General features: G+C 45.7%; 1 protein-coding gene across 6 annotated transcripts in view; it reads left to right on the top strand.

Annotated features, from left to right (window-relative positions):
- The window catches only part of STYXL1 (serine/threonine/tyrosine interacting like 1), a 73,099-nt gene that overhangs the window by 38,600 nt on the left and 13,384 nt on the right, over positions 1-21,115 (top strand). For 5 of the 6 annotated variants that reach the window (XM_030301058.1, XM_030301056.1, XM_030301055.1 and 2 more), the window contains 3 exons: positions 7,298-7,443; positions 15,745-15,842; positions 17,531-17,643. In XM_030301058.1, the coding sequence (XP_030156918.1) occupies positions 7,298-7,443; positions 15,745-15,842; positions 17,531-17,643 (357 nt within the window). The remainder of the gene's footprint in view (positions 1-7,297; positions 7,444-15,744; positions 15,843-17,530; positions 17,644-21,115) is intronic. The other variant, XM_030301060.1, reaches the window with a different exon arrangement.

Here is a 21,115-nt window from a genome sequence, read left to right as displayed (position 1 = left end):
CAGGCTCTGAGCTGTCAGCACAGAGCCGACGTGGGTCTCGAACTCACAAGCCTTCGAGCTGGGAGATCATGACCTGAGCTGAAGTCAGCTGCTCAACTGACTGAGCCACCCAGGCGCTCGTGAAATAATTTTTTTGAAGGAGAGTAAAAAGATTCAGTCCAGTGCAAGCTAGGCTCGTGTACCATTCCATTCTCAGATCTGGATCAAATCTCAGTTCTTCCATCCCACAGAGCTGGAAGACAGTCTTCGGTTTGTGGGGGTGGGAGTCGCAAGGGGGTGGGTTAGCTATAGGGACCTCTGTTCTCTTCCCGGCTCCTGGGCCTGTGACTGTGGTGCTGGGGGTCCAGAGTGGGACCCGTCTTGTTGGACTGGCTGCCCTCAGTGGTGGGGAAATGCCTCCTCACTCTGGCCCAGCCTTGTTCTGTCTGTTGCCGGTGGCCTTAGCTGCTGGTTTTCCTGGGACCTGGTTCAGGGGGCCCATTTATTACTAAGGATCTTTCAGAGAAACCCCGCTGAGACCTCCTGCCAGAAGCACCCCCAATTCCTTGTTTTCCTCTGGCAGTCCGTGACCCCTGACCATGTCCACACTCCTTCACCTGAATCCCTGAAGGAGCCACAAGGGAGTGATGGTAAGGAAAGAGACCCAGGCCGACCTTGCTGCAGCTGCTCCTTATCTTGACTCAGCTGCCCCAGCCAGCCTGGGCACAAAGGCAGAGACTCCTGTCTGAGGTTGTACGTGTTCCCATATCCAGGCTATTCATGTCTACCTGCCCTCCTTCGTCTGACGTAACCATGGTTTGATTTTCAGCTCACCAGGTGTATAGCCAGTCTCCCCATCCTGCCAGACACTCCTTGCTCCGAGAGGAGCCCCCTGTTACTGGCCTTTTAGTGTGTGAAATAAGCATTTCTCTGCAAACATCACACTGCTGATAACTCACCCCCTGCCCTTTTTTTTTTTTAAAAAAAAGCTTTAGTAAAGTATAACGGACATAAGATGAACTGCACATATTTAAATGTACATTTGGGTCAGCGTTGACATGTGTATACACCTGTGACTTGCCCTTGGCCCCAGTCTTAGCATAGATTGGGAAAAGGGGTGGCTGGTGGTGGTAGCTAGCAGTGCCTGCAGGGGTGAGTTCTGCCCCGGGATCTGTGGCCCTCTATAGAATGTAGGCACCTAGTATTTGTCTCTGTTTGGGACCTTCATTAGTAATTCCTGGGCAAGGATGAAAGCCCCACTCTCCTCCTGCTATGTGCTTTGATGTGCTATAAAGCAGGGGTGTCCCTGCTGCTCCCCAAGGAACTCCCAGGAGGGGTGATGGGGGCACTGAACCCCGCTTCAGACGCAGCCACTGGCAACTTCCTCTATTTTACATGTGGCCTCCCTTAAATAAAGTTTCGCTCAGAGCAAAAGCTTCTGGGACTAAAATGTGAAGACCACACTAGAGAGAGATGGTGGTGAGCCCGGGGTGGCTGGTGCCGTCAGATCGCGCTTGAGAAAGATGGTGATTGCGGTGCAGAAAGCAGACCCGTGGGGGGCAGGTGGGTCTGGGAATGGCGAGGAGAGGGCAGCTTTAAGAAGCACTTAGGCAGTGGCACTGATTAGACTTGGGGAGGGAGGGGGCAGGGGCAGGACATGGTGGGGGAGGGAGGAGCCTGGAATAGTGCCCTGGTTCCCGGTGTGGGTGACAGGTTGGGGGGACACGGGAGGAGGCAGCAGTGTGGGGCAAGGGCAGTGGGCTTCATTTGGACATCCTTGTCGACATAGGTATCAAAACCATGTCATCTAGAATTAACATGCCCTTGCCCTTTACAGCACAGCGTGTTTTCTCCCTGCCACACGGCCACAGGAAAGGAAGCTGGTTTGAAAGCAGCGGGAATAGCAGACAGATCTGTGTCGGGTGTTCAGTGAGATTTTCCAGATGAAACTAGGAGGGTTTCCTTTGGCTCCAGCAAGCTGAGCATCCTGGGTTGTGTCAGCCCGGGCTCTGGGGAAGCCTTGGGTCAGTAGCAGGCCTGCCTGCAGGTGGAAGGGTCACTCGTCCCTTTCACATGCTTGAGAATTGTCTCGGCTTGGTGTCTGCTCTTGGAGAAAGGTTTTTTGAGGCTGACAACTTGGGAAGAATGTGGGTTTGCAGTGGGCTCACTGGGAGAGCCCATGTGCTGAGGCCAGAAGGCTCTGAAGCCTCTGAAGTGAACAGCCAAGTAGCCTGCGGGACTTAATGATGAACTTTTTGGGTGATGGTGGGGTTCGGAGCTGACGGCCAAGAAAGAATTCTTGAAGGCGTCTTTGGTGCAAAAAGGTGATTTTATGAAAGCACAGGGACAGAACCCGTGGGCAGGAAGAGCTGCACTGGGGCTGTGCAGAGTGACTGCCTGTATCCTGTGGAGGTGGGGGAGGTAAAGTCCAGAGGAAGTTTCTTAAAGGGATTTCCATATGCCAAAGAGGATTTACAGATTACTGGAGCCCTAGCTATTGTCCAGCTAAGGTTGTTTTTCCCTCTAGGAAAGCATTATCATTAAGATAGTAGGGAGTTCTTGGGGATTAGGCGATTCATGAGATATTTGTAAACTGATGGAGATGCTATCAGTTTAACCATTTGTTTCCTGTCCTTTCCTTTGTCCTTGGGCAGCCGGGAGTGCCTCAGGAATGTCACACATATCCCACCTGGAGGGTGGGGAGGTTGTGCTAGCTCGTGCTTGGTCGGTGGCTTGCCTTATGGTCCCTCATCACTTAATGTTATTTCTTTCTCTTTTTAAAAAACGTTTGTTTATTTATTTTGAGAGAGAGAGTGAGCATGCCTGCAAATGGGGGAGGGCCAGAGAGAGAGGGAGAGAGAATCTCAAGCAGGCTCCATGCTATCAGGTCAGAGCCCGACATGGGGCTCGATCTCAATGAACCATGAGATTAAGACCTGAGCCGAAATCAAGACCCTTAACTGACCTGAGCCACCCAGGCGCCCCAGATGTTATTTCTGAGTCCATCTTGGGGCCAGAGGCATTTTAGAGCTAGGTTTGACCTTTGAAATTACATAGATCAGCATTTCCCGTGAAACACTCATGGAAAAAAGGGACCTCTAAACAGATCATATTGGAAACTATAGTGTATACAATGTTAGTGGGTTTTGTTTGTTTGTTTTCTTGACATTATGCCTGGGTTTTATTTTACTAAATATCACAAGTAGATTTTCAACCCATACCAACAATAAATATGTAGCTACTGTATTATTACAAGCATCTGAGCTACAAAAACTCAGCCCAGGGAACCACTGGGAAGATTTTCAACAGTTCCCTGGAGGCACATTTTTAGAGTAGTCTTAGACTGGCATGCTTTATTGGCTGTTTTCCAACTAGTTTATAAATTAGCATTTGATGACAATTTTTTTTCTAACCACTTTCTAACACTCTTGTCCTCTTTCCTTGAAACAGATTTTGTAATTTTTTTTTAGTCAGTTTTATTGCGATATAATGGACACAGAGCCTGTGTCAAGTTTAAAGGGTACAGGGTGTTAATTCGACACACGTGTATATTGTGAAGTGGTCACCAAGTGGGGTTAATCATTACCTCAAAAGTAATTACCATTTTTTGGTGTGGTGGTGAGAACACTTAAGATCTACTCTCCCAGCAACTTTCAAGTACGATATAGTATTGGTTTTTTTTAAATTATTTTTTAATGTTTATTTATTTTTGAGAGAGAGACAGAGCACAAGTAGGGGAGAGACAGAGAGAGAGAGGGAGGGAGACACAGAATCCTAAGCAGGCTCCAGGCTCTAAGAAGTTAGCACAGAGCCCGGTGCGGGACTTGAACCGACAAACCATGAGATCATGATCTGAGCCAAAGTGGGACACTTAACCGACTGAGCCACCCAGGTGCCCCTGTATTACAGTATTGTTAACTAAAGTTCCCATGTTGTACATTAGATCCGCAGAATTTGTGCCTCTTATATCTGGAAGTTTGTACCCTTTTGACCAACATCTCCCATTTCCCTACCCCCCAGCCCCCTGCAACCACCATTCCACTCTCTGTTTCTATGAATTTGGCCATTTTAGATTCCTCATATAAGTGAGATCAGGCAGTATTGGTCTTTCTCTATCTGACTTACATGCATATCTTGGAAATACTGTGGGTTTGGTTCCAGACCACTACAATAAAGCAAATAGTGCAGTAAAGCCAATCAGATGACTTTTTTTTGGTGTATATAAAAGTTCTGTTTAGACGATACTGTAGTCTATTAAGTGCACTATAGCATTACATCTAAAAAAAAAAAAAAAACCAATGAACGTACCTTAATTAAAAATACTTTATTACTGGGGAGCCTGGGTGGCTCAGTTGGTTGACCATCTGACTTTGGCTTAGGTCATTCATGGTTCATGGGTTCAAGCCCTGAATCAGGCTGTCTGCTCTCAGCACAGAGTCTGCCTTGGATCCTCTGTACCCCTAGCTCTCTGCCCCTCCCCCACTTGTGTGCTCTTTCTTTCTCTCAAAAATAAACATCAAAAAAATTTTTTTGAAGTACTTTATTACTTAGCAATGCTAGCCATCATCTGAGCTTTCAGTGAGTCATAATCACTGATCAGAGATCACCATAATACATAGAATAATAATGAAAAGGTTAGAAATTTTGTGAGAGTTACCAAAATGTGATAGAGAGAAGTGATCAGATGCTGTTGGAAAAATGCCACTGATAGACTTGCCCGATGCAGCGTTGCCACAAATGTTGTTTGTAAAAAAAAAAAAAAGAAAAAGAAAAAGAAAAAGGCAGTATCTTTGAAGTAAAATAAAGTGAAGCATAATAAAAGGAGGTATTCCTGTGTTTCACTTAGCATAATGCCCTCAGGGTCCACCCATGTTGTCACAAATGGCAAGATGTCCTTCTTTCTCGTAACTGAGTAATACTCCGTTCTGTATACATACCACGTTTCTTTACTCATTCATCTGTCGATGGACAGGTAGGTTGTTTCTGTGTCTTGGCTACTATGGGTAATGTTGCAAGGAACATGGGAGATATTCCTTTCTCAAAATAGTGATTTCATTTCTTTTGGGTATATACCAAGAAGTGGGATGGCTGGATCATATGGTAGTTCTATTTTTAAGTTTTTAAAAAAACTCCATACTGTTTTCTATAGTGACTGTAATGAGCGGATTTTTTTTTTTTTTTAATCACAGGACTTTCTTGAACCTTTACTTGGTAATGTACACTGTCGATTTCTTTTTTTTTAATTTTTATCTTTAACATTTATTTATTATTGAGAGACAGAGCATGAGCATGAGCATGGGAGGGGCAGAGAGAGGAGGAGACACAGACTATGAAGCAGGCTCCAGGCTCTGAGCTGTCAGCACAGACCTGACACGGGGCTCACACTCACAAACCGCGAGATCATTACCTGAGTCGAAGTCGGACACTTAACTGACTGAGCCACCCAGGCACCCCTCTCTCTCTTTTTTTTTTCTTTTTTTTTCTTTTTTCTTTTTTTTTTTTAGCATTTATTCATTTTTTGAGAGAGAGAGGGAGAGGGGGAGAGAGAGAGAAAGAGAGAGGTAGGGGGAGGGGCAGAGAGAGAGGGAGACAGAATTTGAAGCAGGCTCCAGGCTTCGAGCTGTCAGCACAGAGCCCGACAAGAGGCTCGAACTCGTAAACCATGAGATCATGACCTGGCCAAAGTTGGATGCTTAACCGACTAAGCCACCTAGGCACCCCTGTACATTGTCAATTTCTGAGATGGGGATGTCAGGTACAGCTTCCCATATGTACTTGATTCTCTGAAGCTTTTTTCATAGTGCATTGCGAAGGGACCACTGTTTCCTAGAATGTGCTTTGGGAAATGTAGGATCTTTGTTTTTCAAAGAAACCCCAATTTTTCATATCATAACTTTGGACCTGGAATGCAGTGAGTCTCCATTTAAGTGGTGTCCTGTTCTTCCTACCTGTCTACATCAGAACTCCTCAGAATTTATTTCCTGATGACAAATAGGCTCTATGTGGGTAGTTTCATTCTTTTTTTAAATTTTTTTTTTTCAACGTTTATTTTTATTTTTGGGACAGAGAGAGACAGAGCATGAACGGGGGAGGGGCAGAGAGAGAGGGAGACACAGAATCGGAAACAGGCTCCAGGCTCCGAGCCATCAGCCCAGAGCCTGACGCGGGGCTCGAACTCACGGACCGCGAGATCGTGACCTGGCTGAAGTCGGATGCTTAACCGACTGCGCCACCCAGGCGCCCCTCATTCTTTTTTTAAAGAAGGTATTAAAAGTTTGGTGGCCTCCAAAAATAATAGGATATAATTATAATATACAGTTATATAATTAAAAGGCTATCCTTTCAGTAATTATATAATTATGATATATCATAATATAGGGCTGTCCCCTCTCCCTATCCTACTGGGCACACCCTGGATTTACACAGTTCTGCGTCAAGGAGGATTAGACACCAATTTTCATGCACCCAGAAAAGTGCACACAGGTGCCGTGGGGGTAAGTGGGATGTTGGTGTTCAGATGCAGTGTGCTGTACAATGATTCAGTGGCTCCGCCTGTCTCTTACTACCAGCCTTCTAACTTCTTATTCAAGTTCTTACTTGTCAGTCTCTCTGAATGCCCACATGTCCATCTCATTCACTGTTCTGGATTATCTTTTTTTTTTTTAAGTTTATTTAATTTTTTTTTAACGTTTATTTATTTTTGAGACAGAGACAGAGCATGAATGGGGGAGGGTCAGAGAGAGGGAGACACAGAATTGGAAACAGGCTCCAGGCTCTGAGCTGTCAGCACAGAGCCCGACGCAGAGCTCGAACTCACGGACAGCGAGATCATGACCTGAGCCGAAGTCGGCCACTTAACCGACTGAGCCACCCAGGTGTCCCTTTTTTAAGTTTATTTACTTTGAGAGAGAGAGATAGTGAGCAAGCTGGGGAGGGGCAGAGAGAGAGAGAGGGAGAGAGGGGGGGGAGGGAGGGAGGGAGGGAGAGAGAGAGAGAGAGAGAGAGAGAGAGAATCCCAAGCAGGCTCCACGCTGCCAGCACAGAGCCCAGTGTGGGGCTCAAACCCACAAACCATGAGATCATGACCCAAGCTGAAATCTAGAGTTGGACACCTAACTGACTGAGCCACCCAGACGTCCCTCTGGATTATCTTTTTAAGTTGGTTTGCTAAGCCACATTTTGAGAGACAAAAAAACAAAAACAAAAACAAAACAAAAAAAACAAAATAAAAAAAAAATTTCTTCCCTAGGGAAAGAAAATACTATTATATTATTATATGCCATACATATTCTATATAGTACTTTCTCCTTCCTTTCAGGAACTGGATGCATTTCAGCCCTACCCTGTTGAAATAATTCCAGGTAGAATCTACCTGGGTAATTTCAGGCAAGCCTGCGACCCGAAAATTCAGAAAGATTTGAAAATCAAAGCACATGTCAACGTCTCCATGGAGGCAGGGCCATTGTAAGTAGAAATACTATTGATTTTTTTTTTTTCAATTTTTTTTTTCAAAAAAATTTTTTTTTCAACGTTTATTTATTTTTGGGACAGAGAGAGACAGAGCATGAACGGGGGAGGGGCAGAGAGAGAGGGAGACACAGAATCGGAAACAGGCTCCAGGCTCTGAGCCATCAGCCCAGAGCCTGACGCGGGGCTCGAACTCACGGACCGCGAGATCGTGACCTGGCTGAAGTCGGAGGCTTAACCGACTGCGCCACCCAGGCGCCCCAATTGATTTTTAAAAATTAAGTATGTATATAAGATTCCTGGTGCTGTGCATTTATAGAGCTGAAGGCTCTGTACTTATCATCATCTGTTCCTGGTTTATAGTCTATTTCCTGGCTTGGCCATGGCATCCTCTGCCTCTGAGACTCAGTACTTGCCCTTTAAATCTCACCACAGTCAGGGGCACCTGGGTGGCTCAGTCAGTTAAGCGTCTGACTTTGGCTCAGGTCGTGATCTTACAGTTCATGGGTTCAAGCCCTGCATTGGGCTCTGTGCTGACAGCTCAGAGCCTGGAGCCTGCTTTGGACTCTGTCTCCTTCTCTCTCTGCCCCTCCCTCACACGTACTCTGTCTCTCTCTCAAAAATAGACTATAAAAAAAAATTAAAATGAATGTACTCATAAAAAAAAAAAACTCACCACAATTAATGCTTTCCTGGCATTTAGCATTATGGAGCAAAGTATCCTGTTTTGCCCTGCTTTGCTTATCTCAGGCTCTCTGAGAAATGCCCCCATCTTAGTCCTTTGGGACTGCTATGGCAGAATACCATAGACTGATGGTTCTGGTGATTCATAAAATATATTTACTTTCTCACCGTGTGGAGGCTGGGGAAATTCAAGATCAAGTCGATTTCATTCCTGGAGACAGCCTGCTTCCTGACTCATAGATATCCCTATTTTTACTGTGTCCTCACATGGTGGAAGGGACAAGGGGGTGATCTGGGGCCTTTTGTACAAGGGTGTTAATCCCATCCATGAGGGCTCCACCCTCATGACTGATTTATAGTCTCACTTTTGTTTTAAATTTTATTTTTTTAATTAACATACAAATTAGCGTATAATGTAACAATAATTTCAGGAGTAGATTCATTAATGACCCTTACCCATTTAGCTCATGCCCCCTCCCATACCCCCTCCAGTAAGCCTCTGTTTGTCATCCATATTTATGAGTCTCTTATACTTTGTCTCCTTTCCTGTTTTTATATTATTTTGTTTCCCTTCCCTTATGTTCATCTATTTTATCTCTTAAAGTCCTCATAGGAGTGAAGTCATATGATAGTTGTCTTTCTCTGACTAATTTCACTTAGCATTAATACCTTCTAGTTCCATCCACATAGTTGCAAATGGCAAGATTTCATTCTTTTTGATTGCCGAGTAATACTCCATTGTATATATAGACCACATCTTCTTTATCCATTCATCCATCAATGGGCATTTGGGCTCTTTCCATACTTTGGCTATTGTCGATAGTGCTGCTATAAACGTTGGGGTGCATGTGTCCCTTCGAAACAGCACACATATATCCCTTGGATAAATACCTAGTAGTGCAATTGCTGGGTCGTAAGGTAGTTCTATTTTTAGTTTTTTGAGGAACCTCCATACTCTTTTCCAGAGTGGCTGCAACAGTTTGCATTCCCATTTACAGTCTCACTTTAAACAACCCCCAAATCCCAGACAAAACGTGAAAGCAAGGGCTTTCAGACAATGGCCGGCAGACAGCACAGGAGATTGATTCCTCAGACAAGGGAAAAAAAAAAAACAAACCCAGATGAGCCCCTCAGTTGATCCAGTGTATTGGTAGGAGACTGTTCGCAAGTCACAGTACAGGAAGGGGGCCAAGACAGATTGCGTCATTCTTTCTGAGTTGAGGGTACGAAGTTGAGAATTCAGAGAGGTCAAGTTGGCTAGAATTTGCGGGAGAGAACTGCATGGAGAATAGAGAGCTGAATATAAAGAAAAGGTCTTGGGGCAGCTGGGTGGCTCACTCAGTTAAGTGTCTGAGTCTTGATTTCAGCTTAGGTCATGATCTCATGGTTCCTGAGTTCAAGCTCCACATCGGGCTCTGTGCTGACAGTGTGGAGCCTGCTTGAGATTCTCTCTTTCTGCCCCTCCTGTGCATGCACTCCGTCTCTCTCAAAATAAATAAGATAAACTGAAAAGAAAAAGCTCTTGAATCCCCCCAAGTTTTTAGCTGGATACTGCTAAACACGTGAATGTGAGAAAACTACTCAAGGCTGGGAGAAAAACCAATAGAAATGAGCTAACAGTACAATCTCCAGTACTGATCTCCAGGCCAGAGTAGTATGCGTTTCCAATCAGAGGAGACAAAACTGACTATATACTGGGCATCAAATAGAGCTCTCAGAGAAGTATTGCCTCAGGGCGCCTGGCTAGCTCAGTTGGTAGAGCATGCAACTCTTGATCTCAGGGTTCTGAGTTCAAGCCCCATGTTGGGTGTGGAAATTACTTAAAAATAAATGGTTGTTAAAAAGAAAAAAAGTATTGCCTCAGTTGTGAGGCCTAGATTAGGGATGAAAAAGAAAATGTCTGAGATAAAAATACACTGACTGGAATTAATGGCAGATAAGACACTGCAGAAGAAAATATTGGTGAATTGGAAGACATACTAGTAGAAAGTGTCCAAAATAAAACCTAGAGAAGAAAAAGAAAAAAAGAAAAACTAGAACAGAACTTCAGTGAGATTAAGAAAATTCAAGAGGCCAAACATATGTGTAAATTGGAATCTACAAAGGAGAGGAAAATGAGGAGACAGAACACATATTTAAAGAAATAATGGCCAAGATTTTTTCAAATTTGATAAACTATAAATAAAATTTACCACTAGAAATAATAATTATGTGGATACATATAAAATACTTTACCCATCACTTTTAAATCTCTTCAAAACATAATTGACCACAGAAAAAATAGTAACAATGTATTTTGGGATTATAACATATGTAGAGGTAATATGGCCCACAGTTTACTAAAGCAGGAAGAGGAAAAATAGAAGTATACACCTGGAAGATTCTTACCCTATTTACATGAAGTGGTACAATGTAATAAAAAGTTGAAGATGTGTTCTAGAAACTCTAAAGCAGTGACCAAAAGATAGAACAAAAAATAAAACAAAGAATTATAATGAATAAAACAAAGATACAAGGGAATCATAAAAAAATCAATCCAGGGGCACCTGGGTGGCTCAGTTGGTTAAGCGTCCAACTTCCACTCAGGTCATGATTTCACAGTTTGTGAGTTCGAGCCCCACGTCAGGCTCTGTGCTGACAGCTCGGAGCCTGGAGCCTGCTTCGGATTCTGTGTCTCCCTCTCTCTCTGCTCCTTCCCTGCTCACATACTGTCGCTCTCTCAAAAATAAATAAAGATTTAAAAAAATTAAAAAAAAATCAATCCAAAGAAGGCAGGATGAGGGGAACAGAGAAGAGATGAGACCAATAGAAAACAAATAGCAAGATGATCATGTCAATAATGACACTAAATGCAAATGGTCTAAATACCCCAATTATAAGGCAGAGGTTGTAGGCTGCTTATAAGAAACGTACTCTTTTTGTAAAGTTTATTTAAGTAACCTCTACACCCAACATGGGGCTCGAACCCATGACCCCAAGATCAAGAGTTGCACGCTCTTCTGACAGAGCCAGCAAGGTGCCCCAGAAACATACTTTAAATACAAAACAAAGAGAGGTTAAAAATAAAAGGATGGGAAAAGACATTTCAGGCTAAGATTAATTAAACAAAAAACACAACTTTTGGAGCAACTCCATTATTAGATAAATTGACCTTCACAACAAAGAATACTACCACATAAAAATTCCCCTCATTTCATTAAGGGAAGGTGGTCAGTTAATCTAGGTGCTAGATTCTAGAGAATCCACAATTATTTTTAAAAATTTTTAATGTTTATTTATTTTTGAGAGAGTGAGAGAGACAGAGCATGAGCAGGGGAGGGATAGAGAGAGGGAGACACAGAATCCGAAGCAGGCTCCAGGCTCTGAGCTGTCAGCACAGAGTCTGACACGGGGCTCAAACTCACAAACTGCGAGATCATGACCTGGGATGAAGTTGGATGCTCAACCGACTTGAGTCACCCAGGTGCCCCAAGAATCCACAATTATTATCAGAGATTTCAACATCTCTCTTGACAGACAATAGGTTATAATTTTAAAGATTAGAAGAGAACTACCATCCACATTTACCTAGTTGACAATTATAAGGCACTCTACCCAATGAAAGTAGTGTTCTTCTGGTCTTTGAATGTGTTCTATAGGGAACACAAGGGAACATGCAACATTTTTGCCAAGATAGAATATTCTGGGCATTAAAACAAGTGTCAAAAGACAAATAATTTGTTATAAAAATTATGTTTTTATGTTCTGACTACAGTGGAATTAAGTCAGAAACCAATAACAAGATATCTCGGAAAAATTCCAAATGTTTGGAAACTAAGTTACACACTTCTAAGTAGCCTATGGGTCAAAAAGAAACCAAAAGGGAAGTTAGAAAGTATTTTGAACGGAATGAAAATAAAAACACCACATGTCAAAATTTGTGGATGCAGGTACAGCAGTGCATAGAGGGAAATTTATAGCCTAAATGCCTATATTTGAAGAGTTTCAAATCAAGGACCTAAACTTCCACTTAAAAAAAAAAAATTAGAAAAAGTAAGCAGGAGGAAGGAAATGATTAAGAACAGAAATAAGTGAAATAGAAAACAAAACAATTCCAGAAACTCAATGAAACCAAAAAGCTGGCTCTCTGTAAAGAGCGATAATATCGCCAAACCCGTTCCACACTGATCAAAAAAGAAGAGAGAGAAGACAAAAATCATCAATCTTAGGTACAGAGGAAGGAAAATTTTCATTCTAGATGCTACAAATGTTAAAAAGCATTCTGTGGGCATTTATCCCACAGAGGTGAAAACTTATTACACAAACCTGTGTGTGAATGTCCACAGTGGCTATTTAGCGGATGAATAGTTGGACAGACTGTGGTGTACATATACCATGGAATCCTACTCAGTAATAAATGGAATGAACTCCTGATACGTGCAACAACTTGGGTAAATATCCAGGGAATTAACATCAAGCTGATGATGATGATAATAATGATAATAATAAGGCCATCCCAAAAGGTTACCTGTTGTTCCATTTGTATAGCATTTTTGGTATCACAAAATTTTAGAAATAAAGGACAGATTAGTGGTTATCGGAAATTAGGGAAGTTTGAGTTTGGGGCACGGGGTGGGGCAGGTATGGTTACAAAAGGGCACACGTGAGGAATCCTTAGTGTTAGAGCTGTTCAGTATTTTTGTTTTTTAAGTTTCTTTATTTTGAGGGAGAGAGTGCATGTGCAAGCAGGGGAGGGGCAGAGAGAGAGGGAGACAGAAAATCCAAAGCAGGCTCCGTGCTGATAGCACAGGGATCAATCCCATAAGCCTGTGAGATCATGACCTGAGCTGAAATCAAGTCAGATGCTTAACCAACTGAGCCACTGAGGTGCCCGAGAACTGTTCAGTATTTTGGCTAGTATCTCCTGGATACATAAATCCGCACAGGTGATAAATCTGTATAGAACTTATTACATGCATGTGCACATGCACGCGCACACACACAATACAAGCAAAACTGGGGAAGTCTGAATACAGTTGGTAGATTGCATCAGCATCAATATCCTGGGCTATTATAATACAGTTTTGCAAAATGTTATCATTGGGGAAACTAGGCAAAGCATACAGTGAATCTCTCTGTGTTATTTCTTATAACTGCGGGTGAATCTAGAGTGACCTCAGTAAAAGTTTTAATTAAAAATTTAAAAATAATTAGGAAATATTACGAGTAATTTTATGCCAACACATTTGAAATTTCAATTAAATGAACCAGTTCCTTGAAAGACTCAAGCTATCTAATCACCTGATAACAAATAGATCATCTCTGGGTGCCTGGGTGGCTCAGTTGGTTAAGCATCTGATTCTTCATTTCGGCTCAGGTCATTGATCTCATGATTTATCTCTTCCGGGTGTGGGGCTTGATCCTACGACCCTGAGATCATGACCTGAGCCAAAATCAAGAGTCAGATGCTCAACCAACTGAACCACCCAGAAGTCCATGATCCACTTTGAAATAATTCTTGCATATGGTGCCAAATGTAGAACTAAGTTCATAGTTTTTGGTTCTTTTGTTTTGTTTTGCTTTTCAGTAGGGTCTGTGCCCAATATGGGGCTTGAGCTCATGACCCCGAGATCAAGAGTCACATGTTCTACCAACTGAGCCAGTCAGGGGCCCCCATTATTTGTTGAAAAAAAATGATCCTTCTCCTGTTGGACTGATTAGATACCTTTGTTGAAAATCCATTGACCATGTGTGTGTGGGATTATATCTGGATTCTTTTTTTTTTTTTCTGGATTCTTTACTCTTTTTCACTGGCCTGTATTTTTATGCCAGTTCTGCACTCTTGACTATTGTAGCTTTTTCAAAGTTGTCTCCTTTGCATTTCCACATACATTTTAATTTTTGTTTTTAATGTTCACTCATTTTTGAGAGAGACAGACAGACAGACAGAGACAGAGCTCGAGCGAGGGAGGGGCAGAGAGAGAGGGATACACAGAATCCGAAGCATGCTCCAGGCTCTGAGCTGTCAGCACAGAGCCTGACGCAGGGCTTGAACTCACGAACTGCAAGATCATGACCTGAGTCCAAGTTGGACGCCCAACCAACTGAGCCACCCAGGTGCTCCTCTGTATATATTTTAGAAGCAGCTTGCCAGTTTCTACAAAAAGCCTGCTGGAATTTTGATTGGGTTTGAATTGTATCCATAGGTCAGTTTGGGGAGAATCTTACCAACATTGAGTCTCCTGATCCATGAGCATAGTCTATCTCTCCATTTACTTAGCTCTTTCATTTCTCTAAAAAATGTTTTATAATTTCCCAGTGTACATGTTTTACACACTTCGTGTCAGATTTCTTCCTAAGTATTTGATATTTTTGACGTGTTATAGATGGTATTTTTAAAATGTCAATTTCTGATTGTTCATTGCTAGTATATAGAAATGCAGTTGATTTTTATAGTAAGCTTGTACCCTTCTACCTTCTCCATCTAGATGCCTCCTACACTGTGAAGCTTTCCCCAGCTCCCTCAACTTCTCTCTGCTCTTCTTCTCCAGTATCACATGCAGGTCTTTATCCCCAAACCTAGCCAGTTGGATTGGGACCATTTGTTTCTGTGTCTGCCTCCCCCATCAGACCGGGAGCTCCTTGACGTTGGGAGAGGCCAGCTCCTATTTGGTTCATCTTGTGCCCACTAGGGTCCAGCCCACGGTCTGGCACACAATAAATAGTCATTGAGTGAGCGTCTGAGGAAAGAATGAATAGATGGGTGTGGATGGATAGATGGAGGAGGGAGGGGGGAGGGAGGGATAGATGGAGGAGGAAAGGATGGATGGATGGACGGATGGATGGGAATTGTATTTGCTAAAACCAGGCTATTTTTGTTTCTGAATCTGCTGCAACTTCCTGCGTGCCACAGTGGTCTGCATACTGCTGAATGTCACCAGTAGACCGCAGTCTTCATAAATAACATTGACCAAATACTTACGGCATGCTGGACATTCTGCAAGCTCCCTGCAGGCATCTTCTCGTTAAACGTGTCACACACCTCCTCTCCTCCTCTCTCCTGTGTTCATAAAGTTCTAGCCACTCTGATTTCTCTGTTGGTTCTCAAATCCATCAAACATACTCCATCTCTGCACCTTTGCCCTGTTCTCCTCTGCTCAGGGCCCTCTTTCCTCAGATGACTGCTTGGCTTGTTCCATCACCTCTTTTAAGCCTGTGCTCAAATGTTACCTCCTCAGTGAAGCTTTCCCTGACCGCTAAAACAGCCACCTACCACTCTCCATCCCCTATCTGGGGCTTTCTCTGTTTAACATGCCAGGTGCATTCTCCCAGATCATTACCTATTCCTTCCCATCCTCATTTTACTTTCTGCACCATATTCTAGGAAAGTACCACGTTTGGTTAATAATAATAATGATGTCCTGTTTCTTGAGCGTTTATTCAATAAGTGTGCCAAACAGACTGCCAAATGCTTTACATAGATGAACGGACTTCACCCACATGACACACCTATGGGGCAGGGGCTTTTTTTTTTTTCTGCGAGAGGTCCAGTTATTTGCCTGCTGCTGTGGATGAGGACTGCTCCAGCGAGCCTGTGTGTGAGGCTGCCCGATTGCCTGCTTTCCTTCTGTTTAGTTTTGTAGATGACGCCGACAGCCTCCTGCACATCAAGATAGAAGATTCCCCAGAAGCCAACCTTTCCCCCTTTTTAAGGCACCTCTGTCACTTTCTCGGTAAGGGGCAACCTCCAACCAGGAAGCCACTGGTCTGTGCCCAGGGGCCAGAAGGGCTGTGGTACCTTGTCCACGCTTCTGCTTCTGATTGTGACTGTCAGCACTGAGGAAAGAAAGGGTGGGGCCCAGCACAAGCCCAGCTAGGTGTGGCCAAGCCCCAGGACAAGCTGTCCCTCAGGAGCCCTTGACAATGAGGGCAGCCACATGTTTACCTTGGGGGTAGTGGGGCCAGATAAGACCACCGGATTGCACATTGAGCGCCCTGCATTCTGACCCTGGCTGGACCAGTAGGCCCTTTTGGGTCCACTTAAGCCTTGGTCCTGGCCTCACTGCACCTGTTGGGAAATGAGAGTGTTGCCCGCCTCCCTCCCCCCACCACCTGCTGTGGGTGCATATGGTCAGAGCAGCCTGCTCTGGGCTCTGGGAACCCAGAGGTGAATCATACTCCATCCCTGCCCTCCTGTCCTGTCAATGGGTGGAATGGATGGAAAATTCCAGAACCCTCCCAGCTCTGACTTCCAGGATCCCCAGTGTGTGTGCCCAGTGTCCCTTTGGTTCTCCCATCACACATGGCAGTGCCCACCAATCACTTACCTCATTGAGGGTGCAGTTTTCAGTCACCCCAGGGCTCACAATTGCCCAAGGAGAGCAAGATAGCTGGAGAGATTGAGGTTGAGTCCAGTCAGGGACCCTACCCCAGGGCTGCCTGCTGGGTACCACTTTAGCCCCCAGCCCACATGGCCACACCAGGGGCCAGAGAATGGCTTTTTGGCCCAAACATCCTTATTTGCCCGGGAGGTTGCAACATTCACTTGACCAGTATCTAGGCTGTGACTTGCCCTGTGTCCCACCTTGGGATGGCAGAGTCCTGTGCCATAGAGGTCCCCTCTCCAGCCCTACCTTGCTGGGTGGGACTTGCTGGACCAGTCCTTAACTGCTCTGTGTCTCTGATTCCTTGTCTATATGATGAGGCACTTGGCCTTAACCATCTCCTCCAGTGCTGACGGTCTGCAATTTCGCATGTGGTATGTTTATCTTCAGTTCTCAGAGGTTACCCGATCAGCCCAGGATGCCAGCTTAGATTTCCTCCCCACCCCTCACTGGGCGAGCCTCAGCCTCAGGGGCGTTATTAAGTGTGATCATAGCTGACCTCTCCGTGTCAGGCATGGGGCTAAGCACAGGACAAACCCTTTTGAGGTAGGTAGTATACTGTAACCCCATTTTCTGGAGGATAAAACTGTGCCTTAGAGTAACATGCTCGGGTCATACAGCCAGTGAGTGGCCGAGCCAGGATTCATACCCAGGCCGTACTGCCTCTGTCAGCAACCCCATGTCCTGGGGGGACCATCTTCTCATCCCACTCAGGAGGCCAGCTGGTAACTGAGCTTCTTGGGCTAGAAACCTGGAGAGCCCCCCCCCCCCCCCCCCCCGCCAAAAAAAAAGACCTTTGCATGATAATGCTGAACACCCAGTGTGATTTTCTTGAACTGCCAGTGAGGTCTGAGGACCTCCATGTGCCAGGTGATGAAACAGTGTCCCAGAGATGTTGCGTGACTAGCCTATGCCATGGTGTGCTGGGTCTGAACTCACTCTTGGACCATGGGCCCCTGAAGCCAGTCAGCTTACAGCAACTAAGGTCCACAGGGAACGAGGCCATGCAGGTCCCCCGCCTTTCCTTGCTCTTGCAGAACTTCACCTCCAGCTTGGCTCTGTCATCCTGGTCTTTTCCACCCTGGGCATCAGTCGCAGCTGTGCGGCCATCTTGGCCTTCCTCATGCACTGGAATGAGCAGACCTTGAAGGTACGCACTCCCCAGGCGAGGATCAGACTGCAGCTACCTCCAGCAGGCAGCGTCAGAACTGGACCTGGGAGGAAGGGGGCCCAGGCACTACCTTGGGGCCCTAACTGGGGGGTGGGAGGGAGAGGGGTCAGGGAAGGGAGCTCCAAGTCTAGGGCTCTATCCAGCATACACACCCAGGGGCAAGGTCCCAGAGGTCTGGGCCAGAGGCTGAGTCTGTGACATTAGAGACCTGAGGCTTGGCGTGTAGGGCAAGCCCAGAGACTCAGGCTGGGCAAGGCCATGGCCAGCCACACCCTCTTCATGTCCCTCCTCAATCTGACTACTGGCATTTGTTCAAGCTTCTCCCAGGAAGGTAAGTTTTCGCTATTGCTGGGAGCCAGAGACTTGCAGCGCCCCCAGGCTCCAAGGGCACCTACTCTGACAGTCTTTACCCAGATTGGAGAAGGGGGCAGAGACCTATCTCCACAAACCCTGTGGAACCAGGGCTCCTGGTGCCAAGGACAGTGCGTTCTGAGTGTGCTGGGAAATGGCAGATCTGCCCTGAGAGGAGGAACAGCTTGTGCGTGATTTCCGAGGATTTGGGTAGGACCCACACAGCTCCCATATATGCCTGGGGCTGTGCTTGGAGGAAGGGGAGCATCGAAGAATGACCATGGTCAGGGCCTACTGCTGGTGGTTTTGGATATTGACACCACATGCTCTGTGGGGGTGAAATTGCAAGCTAGAAGGAGTCTTAGACGGCCAAGAATTCTACCTGTGGGTACATACCTGGCAGGAGTGAAAGCAAAGACTCCGAAGTTTGTAGAACCATGTTCTTGGTTCTACACTTGGTTCAGCACTGACAGTAGCCGGGAGGGGGGAGTGACCCAAGTGTCCATCGACAGATGGGAAAATAAGTGGGTAGTCTATCCAAACAATGGAATATTAGCCTTAAAAAGGGAAGACATTTTGACACCTGCTGCAGCATGGATGAACCTGGAGGACATTGTGCGGAGTGGAATAAGCCAGTCACAAAAGGACAAATACCATATGATTCCGCTTATATGAGGTACCCGGAGTCGTCAAAATCACAGACATTGGAGGTAGAATGGTGGGTGCAGAGGGCAGCGGGAACGGGGAGCTGTTTAATGGACATGAAGCTTTGGTTTGGGAAGATGGAAAAGTTCTGGAGATGGATGGTGGTGCTGGTTGTGTGATGCGGGGAATGCACTTAATGCCACTGAACTGTACGTCCAAACCCGGTTACGGTGGTAAGTTTTCTGTATGCGTATTTTACCACAATTGACACCATTGAAAAAGAAAAGCATCTGGATGCAGAATCGCAGGCCTGGAGCGAGAGAACCAGACCCCTGTTCTCACCCCGTGCAAGGTGAATTGTGGGAGGTCATTGCCTGCTTGAGTGTTTTGGTGTGTGCTGCAGGGAAGGGCGTGATGTTGCTGATAAATCTGGGGAGGGAGGCCTGTGCCATTGCTCCTGTAGAGATGCCTCTCCAGCCACCTCCCCAGGAATGGGCACTGGCCTGCAAGGGGCCCCTTCTCCGCTGCCTTGTTGAGCTGGAATGTGGAGAAGACTGGAGCTGGCAGAAGGTGTGGAGAGCTCACTGCTTGCAGGAGGTGTTACAGGATGGGAGCTCCCCAGGAGTTCGAATGGGGCCAATGGGAGCCCTGGCCTGCTGGGGTCCCTGATTTCCTTACGGCTCACGGTGAGGTTTGGGTACAAAAAGGTTGAGCGAGAATCTTGCAGTTCTGATATTTAGTGATGTTTCCCAGCCCTGACAAGCACATCACAGTCTTCTCTCTGCTCCCGGGCTTCCAGAGCTGGCTGGGGTGAGTGCAAGAGGGAGGGTTCACCCACCTGGCTCCTCTGAGTTCTCTAGCAGCGAAGGCCAGGTCCCCTCGGCGATGTGGTGGCACCCATGGGCCCACCCACGGGTCCCCACATAACTCCAGCAGTGAATTCGAGGGCCATCTGGGTGTGGCTGTCCTGCTCAGTGGGAGGACAGGTGCTTGGGTCCCTGAAGGACCCAAGTCCTCCTCTCAGGAGGAACCTGGGATTAGTAATCTGTGTTGTGTGCAGGGATGTCCTGTTGCTGGGGGCTCTGCCCTGAGATGCCATCTAGATAACTCTTGACAAAAAATGCTATGCAACCAGAGCTGTGGACAGCAAGGACTGCCACTGTGACTTTGCTGGGTCTTTTCCAGACTGAGTTAGTCGTGTGTGGTGGTTAAGTTTTCCTAACCATTACCAAGCAGTGCCCTGCATTACTGACAGAGGTTGACCTGGGCTCAGCTCTGCTGCTGCCTGGGGTTCAGAAAGACATTCCCTCCTCCTGTTGTCTGTGTGGTCCTGGGGTCCTCCTCCGTGCACTGGGGAAGCCATGTCCCTGGCTGTTGTCAGCTCAGTTGAGATGGTCAGAGCCCATGGGCTTGGCAAAAAAAAAAAAAAAAAAAAAAAAAAAAAAAAAAAAAAAAGTGTGGGCCACACTGGGGCAATATACTGCTTCCTGGGGCTTATGGTCCCAGCTGAGCTCACTGGGGCACCAAGACCAGAAGTGGGAAGTTAAGGGGTAAACCCTGAGCCACCCTGCTTGTCCTGGGCTTTCAAAGCTTTGGCACAAGGTTGTGTGGGATCCCAGAGCCAGCAAGTCCTTAAGAAATCTATTTCAGTTCCTTTAAACTGCTGACAGTAACTTTGTCCCTTAAAAGATCTTCAGAGAAAAACAAAACAAAATAAAACAAAACCCAACTCCTGAGGCACCATAATGGCTACTATTGGCAGAGTGCCAGGTCGTTGTGAATACTTCTTGCATAATGAAACCACAAGGACCCCGCAGATTGTTATTATCCCTGTTTTGCAGGAGGCTTCTAGAGGCTGAGTAATTTGCCCAAGGCTCCATAGCTGTAAGTGGCAAAGCTGGAATCCAAAACCACCACACGGCACAGTTTGAGAATCTGGGCTTTACACAGAGCGCAAGGTGGTGGGAAGAGCATTGGCCTTGCACCCTGAAGAATGGGGCTGTGGGCTGGCTGCTGCCTCTTACCAAGAGTGACCTGGCCACATACCTTCATCCTTCAATCTCACTCGTGTTTTCTGTGAGTCCAAGCAGATGCTTTGTGAGCAGTGAGTGTGGGGGACTGTGATTATAGTTTGTCCTCAGGGGCCCCATCTGACCTGATCAGGACTTAGTAAACCTTACAACTGCATAGCTCTGCCCCAGGTACCACTGTTGTTGTTATTGTTGTTTTAAATGGCAAAGTACAGATAACATGAAATTTACCATTCTGTCATTTGTAAGCATGCAGTTCAGCAGCGTTAAGTACATTCACATTATTGTGCAGCCGATCTCCAGAACTCTTTTCATCTTGCAAAACTAAAGCTCTATACCTGTTAAGTAGCAATTCCACATTCTCCTCTCCGCCCAGCCTCTGGCAACCACCATTCTCCTTTCTGTGTCTATGAATTTGACTTCTT

This window comes from Lynx canadensis, chromosome E3 (genome assembly GCF_007474595.2).
Source record: "Lynx canadensis isolate LIC74 chromosome E3, mLynCan4.pri.v2, whole genome shotgun sequence".
In the NCBI taxonomy this organism is placed as follows: domain Eukaryota; kingdom Metazoa; phylum Chordata; class Mammalia; order Carnivora; family Felidae; genus Lynx; species Lynx canadensis.
The sequence above is the reverse complement of the archived record's forward strand: the minus strand, read 5'-3'. Positions and strand labels throughout refer to the sequence as shown.